The following is an 8,484-nucleotide window of genomic DNA, read 5'->3' on the forward strand; positions in this document are numbered from 1 at the left end:
GCAGCGATGGATGCGGCTAGTGACTGCTGGGCGCCTGGCCTAGCGATGGGCGATAGCTAGCTGCTAGGCCAGCCCGCCTAGCCACACACTCATAACAGCACCTTGAGCGCATGGCACGCATCTTGCGATGCTAGTGCCATGCGATGTGACCCCCCAACTGTAGCGATTGCAAACTCTTGGGCGGGTGCCCTGACCGTGTTTTGTGCCCGCAACGGTAAGATCGTGAGGCATGGGTAGTAGCAAGTTGGTACGGCGCCTACAACAAGAATTATAACCCTTGCGTTGAACCAAGTAGAAACAGGAAATAAATCTTGAATTGCAACCATCCAATGCCGTGAATCAACCACCCCACCATCCCATCGAATACGTTCCACATTCATTCAAACCCTTCCATTCCTGCAAATCCTTTCGTACAGGAATGGATGAGCGGCTACCTCGTTTGCTATTATTTCCCGAGCGTCAAACCATTAGGCTTGATCACCGAAGAAGAAGTCGGCCACACATTGAAAGCCACAGATACCATCGCCAATGACATCCTTCCATGCCGTGATGTAACGCAACATCGATCCTAGAAGCAAGTGCAAATACCTGCATTGGCGGATGTCACATGGATCTTCTTCTTCTGCACAAAATTAATGTTAATTTATTAGTACGCTACAAGATGAAATACGTGTAAATCACAATAGCCAGTTGTACCTATTTGATGTGCACCACGTTCAGTGTTTCGACGGTTGACATGTTCGAAATAACTGGGATCACGTCTTGTATCATTGTTCCTTCGTCGACCTCGAACGTTGTGGTTTACATGTGGATCTTCAATGTTTCAATGATTTGAATGCAGCTCCTCCTCAATGATGCGAGATACATTTCGTTGTACAGCAGGATCACTGCCAATGACCTCATCAACCAGGGAACGAAAATGTGCAGCTTCCTCGGTCGAGTCGTTAACGAACATCGGTACATCAACACCATCACAGATAACCATGGTTTTCCAGAATGGATGAATTTGCCTTATATACAAGCCTGTTTGTGCAACTAGCGAATCATGTATCTGGCAAGCACATAGCAAACTGTGGGTCACACGCACGCATCCACAACGCTCATACACCTGATAACTCAGCTCCCTCATCCTTCTCGTCTCGTCATCGAGAACTTTCAAACAATGCTGAGACACTTTCCGTTAATACGTGACAGTGGTAATTGTCTGTACTTCTCACCAATCTTCGACCTAGACGCCTCCAAACCATTATGAATCGCAATGATCTGGCTACCAATATGACAATGTACTTGAGCCCATACGGTATCCAAAGAACCTGCCGTTGATTAAAATTATAAAAACCGTTATGATTTATAATTAGAATAACTAAGAAGAAGTAAATACATCAACTACAACATAATAACAACGAACCTGTCGAAGATTCAAACCACATCTTCACAGCCGAATGTTGGCTCTCAACTCTGAAAGTACTCTTGTTACCTAAGTGAAGAACTTGGTTCGTCCAAAATGTCACAAGTTTGGTTTTTTGACAAAGCTATGTTCGCTCTACATAACTAATCACTGTCGGATAACTTGCCCACCGAGCTTTCATTGTATCTATAGCAGCATTATAATACGCCTCGGTTGCAGCATCTATGATACGTTTCCATTTGTCGTTTTTGAAACTCACACCGATCCTCTTGTTTTTGAACATATCAGTGACCCGAGCCTCCACATCTTTGTTAATGTGCCATCGACAAAGTAAATGCGACGTCCCTGGAAACACTTCTCTCAATGCCGCACAGAGGCCAAGCTCACGGTCTGTCAAAAATACCGAGGGTTCCTTATCATACCCAATCAACTCTCTTAATCTCTAAAAAAACCCACCGATAGCCTGTTGTGCACTCGTTGCGCATGAACACATACTGACGAGGAAATTTTGATTTTTCGGTGTCACACCAACTATCTCAAAGAACGGCATCCCATATCGGTTGGTCTTGTAAGTCGAATCCATACCGATCACATATGGGTACGTGCGTAGTATGTTTACCGTGATTGGGTGCATCATAAACGCATGCTGTAGAACGCCAAGATCATCAGACATGACCCAGTAAATATACTGACTCTGTCTCGCCAAATGAATAAATTGATGAACAACTCCTCTCCCATCAGACATCTCCGTTCTCAAGTCATTCCGGCAATTGTAAATAATTCTGATGTTTGGATGATCATTAGGAAATTGCTCTGCAATAGCCGCCATGATGTTACACGGTGTAACCTTGGACTTTGTCATGTCACGCACAACCTTCTTCGCATCCGAGCTCAAGCCACTAATTTTACGATGACCCTCCTGATACACAATCATTGGATGGTTATGGGTCCCAGTTGCATCATTTTTTGCCCGGATCTTCCAACTATCGATGATGAACTCATAATATATCTTGATGTAGGAAGGAAAACCATAAGCTTTGGTTTTTGTGTCCATCCGAATTGCGTTCTCAAGATCTCTCGGCTTGCTATTTCGTCCCCGATCACATCTCAAATATCGATATGGTCGACCATCTCTGGTTTTGTTGTAAGACGATTTAACCAAAATAAATCCCAGATTTATGGCAACAGCATCCGCCCATTTAACTGCATCATCAAACGTTGGAAAAAACGTGTCTGTGACAAAATTCGCACTATAATTCACACCGTCACCACCGTCTTCAAACTCTGAATCCTATAAAAATAAAAGAAAACACACAAAACACTCCAATATTATTATTTTAATTATAATATTAATAACAATATTTATAAAACAACAACAACAACAACAACAGTAATAATAATAATAATAACAATAAAACAATAATAATAATAACAATAATAATAAAATAATAATAACAATAATAATAATAATAATAATAATAATAATAATAATAATAATAATAATAATATCACAACATTAACCAATATCATAACATTAACTAATATTAACTAATTAACATCAACTAACACTAACATTAACTAATATCACAACATTAACTAATATTAACTAACACTAACATACTAATGTTAACTAACATTAACATAAACTAATATTAACAAAAATAACTAATAATAACAATAACAATAATAACTATAAACCACATTTTTTGCGGAATCCAATTCATGCTCACCAATAATAATACAAAACAACAACAACAACAACAATAATAATAATAATAATCGTAGTAGTAATAATAATAATAATAATAATAATAATAATAATAATAATAATAATAATAATAATAATAATAATAATAATAATAATAATAATAATAATAATAATAATAATAATAATAATAATGATGATGATGATGATAATAATATTCATAATAATAATAATAATAATAACAACACTAATAATAAGAATAATAATAATACTAATAATCAATAACATAAAAAAAAAAAAAAAAATTCTGAAAAGGGTACTTCTGCCTAGAACATCCGGATCCTCCATGAAGGATCCGACTAAGATTTTCGGATCCGTCATGGATGATCTGGAAATTCAAGGCGGATGTGGATTTACTGGGCGGAAGTCCTCTTTTCATAAAAAAAAATTCTACAACTTACAGATTCTTCCGACGATGCCTCCGATGTACGATCGTTGTCGTTGTTCATCGTCCAAAACCCGTCGCTCAAGCTTCATAATTTTTTTATTTTTTAAAAAAATTACATTTTTAATTCCTTTTTAAAGTAAGTGGTGGGTCAAAGTGTTTGGGGATCTTTTCAAAATGCCCGGGAATCTTTGTGACAAAGCGGTGGAGCCTTATATAGCCTAAATTAAGAAAAGGGAAAAATGGTCACTTCATATTAAAATGGGAACGATGCATGGTAAATTGGGAGCGACGAATAGCAGTTCTCAAATAGAAACGTGCCAACTAAATAAAAATATCTTAAAAGGAATACATGTCAACAAAAAAAATGGAGGTAGTATATAAGTGGGCATGGTTTGGAATAAAAAATTTAGAAAAATAAGAGAGATAAATATAAATGGAGACCACTAGGAATAATGTGAGAGGGAGAAAATATTATAAAATAATAATAATGGGGTTAAAAGGAAGAGAGAAATATAATATATAATGTGATTGGGGTTTTCACTTTTGGTAATGGGGCACTTAAAAAAAACAGCCGTTTATGAGAAGTGGGGCACTTAAAAAAAACGGAGGAAATATTTCAGAAACATCAATTGTAAATTCCAAACTAGAAACTCTCATTTCTTAACTAAGTGCTAGCTCTTAATAATTTTCTCTCTCCTTTAGAACCACCTAAGAAACCCTCATTTTTATTGTTTAGGGTAAAAATACCCTGTCCACGTGACCCAATCACGTACTGACACGTGTCATCATGAGAGAGGTTATGAGAGAACCAACCCTCTGGTGACACGTGACTCTCTAACCTGTGAAAGGAGAACTGATCTCCTCTCACTATAAATAGAGGAAAATCCTCATTTATTACATATTCATAAAGATACACACAAAACCCGAGCAATATTAATTGTAGAATTCTCTCGGAATTCGAGAGAAAAACCTTCACATTCCACACTTTTATACATTCAGACAGGTTCTAACTTGATCGACGGAGGCCGAACTCCACTAAATCGGAGTTTCCGTGGTTTTGCAGGTACAGACGGTCGACGTGCATTCTTGGAATTTAAACTCTCCCGAGGGACTCCCAAAACCCGAAATATTTGGCGTCGTCTGTAGGGAGAGTACTTCTGAGATGACATCAGATTCTGTACCGTCTACTGAAGGCAAACGACCTACGTCCAAAGCTGAGGTCCACATGGACCAAGATAGTAGTGACGACCTTGAGGTCGACACCTATGTGGCCCTAGACGGGTCATTCTGAACAAGACGCACCTGTTCCAAGGAAACAAGGGAACAGGGCGAGGACAAAGCTGGTCCAAGTAACTCAACCGTCAAGTCGGCTGGGACACCACTGGCGGCAGAGGGTGCTGCCCCCGTTACAAGAGGGAAACTCATGAAATTCATGACGAGTTGCAAAGGGTAAATCAAGGACATTATAAACAAGTCAACTGGCACCAACAGGGGTCAGTCGGCCAAGAAGCCTTCTCCCTCAGGGAAGAAGCATGTAAAGGATCGTGTGCCTACTCCTCACCCTAAACCAAAGGGGACGGATGGGCCCATGATCGACCTTTCAAAGCTTCGTTTCCCTGAATCAGGGAAAAAGAAAGCCATCCGGCAAGTTCAGCCGGATGGATAAAAAAGAACTTACTCAGATGCCCGGATGTTAATCCAGCAGAAGAGAAGTTAGCAATTGTCTGAGTCGGCCTCAACGTCAACTTACCCAGACAATTTCTAGAATACTTCAATGAAGTATCTGGAAACAAACCGAGAGAGTCAGTCATGCGGCATGTCCGCACGTACTGGCCCTCACATTGTCCAGCCGGCTCCATATGTGCCCCAACAGCCATACATGCCGTATGGATCACCATACATCCAGCCGGCCCACTTTGCGGGTCAGGCGGCACATAATGTCTAGCCTATGGATTGGCAGCTCGGGCTGCTAAACCTTTGGGAACAGCCGTCGGCGTTCTCTAGGGAGATAACCGAGGCGGCTCAGCCGGCCAAGGTTAAGAACGTGTTGTTTGGTACCTATGACGGTACCACCAACCCGGAAGACCATCTAATGGCTTATACCAACCTCATGTACTAACAGGGGTAGGATGACGCCGCCTGGTGCCGATGCTTCCCAGCGACATTGAAGGGTATAGCCCAACGATGGTTTGACAATCTGCCAGCCGGTTGCATCAATAACTTTAAGACGCTTGCATACTTGTTCGCGTCCAACATCTCTATGAACATCCCAGTCAAAAAGACAAGTCTTGATTTGGGGGCTATTCAGCAGGGAGATAGAGAGGGGCTTAGGTCCTATGTTAGGCGGTTCAATCTGATGAGAATTCAGATCCAGGGGCTGTCTGAAGAAGTAGTCTACACAGACTTATTCAAGGGTTTGAAGGACGGGTCAACCTTTAAGTTCGACCTGGTCAGGAAGAGGGTTGCTACCCTCCAAAAAGCATTGATGGAAGCCAAAGCTTATATACAGGCGACAGAGCTTAATGCAATAAAGCAGCTATCGGACCCTAAAAAGTCCGACAAAAAAAAGAAAGCCAGTTAGCTCAGCCGGCCAAAAAAGTAGAGAGAAAGAAAAGAAAAGAAGTCTGGGTGGTGGATCATTCTGGTCAGCCGTCCCAGAAGAAAAAGAAAGAGTTGAAGTCGTACGTCCCCAAGTACGAATTTAACAAGGGCTGTTCTTCCATCCTCATGGAGATTAAAGACCAGTTGACCATTGAGAAACCGACTGCAATGAAAAGTTCCATCAAAAGCCGAGACAAGAGCAAGTATTGTCGTTTCCATGTGGATATAGGCCATGACACCAATGGCTGCTATAGCCTCAGGAGGTTACTGGACCGTCTGGCTGGTGAGGGGGCTTTGAAGTCCTATATTCTGAAGTCCAACGGTAACCTAGAACAAACAGTGGACAGTCGTCTAAGAAGCCTGACAACCTTGCTATAAGCTCTGATACTGATGAAGAGCAAATCTTTACTATAGTAGGCGGTTTCGCAGGAGGGGTTCCTACCATTCGGGGCACCGAGGACAACATAAAGACATCATCACGAGCAAGAAACACTTTGTTCTCGGATTTATTGTAGAATTAATACCCCTTGGTTTCTTTTGGGTAGCCCACAAAGAAACACTTGTCTGATTTTGGGTGATGCTGGTCAGAAATTAATCTCTTGACATATGCTTCGCAACCCCAAATCTTAAGAAAAGACAACCTCGGAGGTTTCTTCGTCCATAATTCATATGGAGTCTTTTTGACAGCTTTTGACGGAGCACAGTTCAGTGTTAGTGCCGCAGTTAGAAGTGTGTGTCCCCAGAAAAAGATAGGAAGTTCACTAAGACCCATCATTGATCGAACCATGTCTAACAAGGTTCGATTCCTCCATTCTGATACTCCGTTCCATTGTGGAGTTCCGAGAGGTGTCAGCTCTGAAAGAATACTATTTTCTTTTAAGTGATCATTGAATTCATGGCTCAAATATTCGCCACCCCGATCCGATTGAAGTGCTTTTATATTCTTGTCAAGTTGATTTTCAACTTCACTCTAAAATTCTTTAAATTTTTCAAAAGATTCAGATTTTGTTCGATATAAGGTAGACATAACCATATCTACTATAGTCGTCGGTGAAGGTAATGAAATATCAATAACCTTGTCTTGCGGGTCTACTTATTTGTCCACATACATTCGTATGTATTAGACCCAATAAGTCACTTGCCCTTTCTCCCAACTTGGAAAATGGTTGCTTTATCATCTTGCCTAATAGACATCCTTCGCAATTTTCAAACGACTCCAAGTCGAATGAGTCAAGAACACCTTCTTGAGAAGTTTCTTGATGCGTTTGACGTTAATGTGGCCAAGACGACAATGCCACAAGTTGGTTTGATTCGACTCGATGGTCTTAGCCCTTTTGTCGGTATCATGAATTTGTCTAAACATATGCAATTATGTAGAACATATATAAACAAGACTTCTCAACAAATCAACCATTGATTAAGTCTTGTTGATCAAAATAGTTTGGTGTCGAACAACAAGGATCAAAAGTATGCTCAAAAGCATAAGAAACAAGCATTGTTTAATTACAAGTTATAGACAAAATAAACGTTCCTACAAGCACGACCAAAAAACCATCTTTATCGTCCGCTTGTCGATGCACATGGTATCCAATACCCTCTCACTTGCGATGCCGTCTCACTTGGTTCCTGAAAAGGAAACATGAAGTGAGTTACACATGGTATCCAATACCTATGAATAGCTTTAAACACAAGTGTTAATGAAGATACCTGAGGCAGATGCCACATTCCTCTCTTCTTCCTCCTTTTGGAAGAGCTTACATTCCTTCTTGTAGTGGCCTTGCCCACCACAATAGAAGCACCGCATCCGTGCCTTGTTCTTGAACTCCCTCTTCCTTCCTCTTAAGGGCCTCTCGGTCACTCCATAGGCAGTGGCTTAGCTAAGCAGTTGCGCCACTTCTTTTAAAGAGCGTGTCTCCATTCCCGCAGCTATATGCACTCTAAGTGCATCATAGCCTAAGTGGAGTGAAGCAAGCAAGATATGCCCCGCCATCTCATCCTCCAATGAGAATCCGAGAAGTTGCATGTGTTTGAAGAGCCTAGTCATTCCAAGAACATGAGGTCAGAGGGGCATGCCGAGTCTCAATTTGGTATTGTAGACCCTTGACCAAAGCCGGCGCCTTTCCTTAGCAAGACAACCCACATTCGGTGGCTTTATCTTCATGTTTGAGAGTGACCTAGTTAAATCAAACACGAGTCCATCATAGTTGTCATTGTCACTCTTGGTGACTTATCCTCCAATGATTTGAGGAAAATATCTGAAAAATAGAAGGAGAGCTTTTCCTTCCAATCTTTCGGGATGGAATTAGCCATAAGATGTGTGAG

At 40.9% G+C, this 8,484-nt stretch overlaps 1 protein-coding gene across 1 annotated transcript; it reads right to left on the bottom strand.

The window, feature by feature from the left end:
- Positions 1 to 823: 823 nt before the first annotated feature.
- Positions 824 to 3,622, bottom strand: LOC110702983. The gene is made up of 5 exons (XM_021880742.1): positions 3,575 to 3,622; positions 1,904 to 2,699; positions 1,571 to 1,798; positions 1,218 to 1,313; positions 824 to 1,023 (listed from the first exon to the last, which is right to left on the bottom strand). Exons 1-5 carry the CDS (start codon positions 3,620 to 3,622, stop codon positions 824 to 826), a joined length of 1,368 nt encoding a protein of 455 aa, XP_021736434.1.
- Positions 3,623 to 8,484: the final 4,862 nt, after the last annotated feature.

Source organism: Chenopodium quinoa, unplaced genomic scaffold, assembly GCF_001683475.1.
Source record: "Chenopodium quinoa cultivar QQ74 unplaced genomic scaffold, ASM168347v1, whole genome shotgun sequence".
Lineage (NCBI taxonomy): Eukaryota > Viridiplantae > Streptophyta > Magnoliopsida > Caryophyllales > Amaranthaceae > Chenopodium > Chenopodium quinoa.

Excerpts from the sequence above, each read along its gene's own strand:
- LOC110702983 (XM_021880742.1), bottom strand. The coding sequence starts at position 3,622 with ATGAACAACGACAACGATCGTACATCGGAGGCATCGTCGGAAGAATCT. Across the intron at positions 1,799-1,903 it reads AAATCAAAATTTCCTCGTCA|ACCGTGAGCTTGGCCTCTGT; the intron begins GTATGTGTTCAT and ends TATTTTTGACAG. Across the intron at positions 1,024-1,217 it reads GGCGTCTAGGTCGAAGATTG|GCTTGTATATAAGGCAAATT; the intron begins GTGAGAAGTACA and ends TTGCACAAACAG.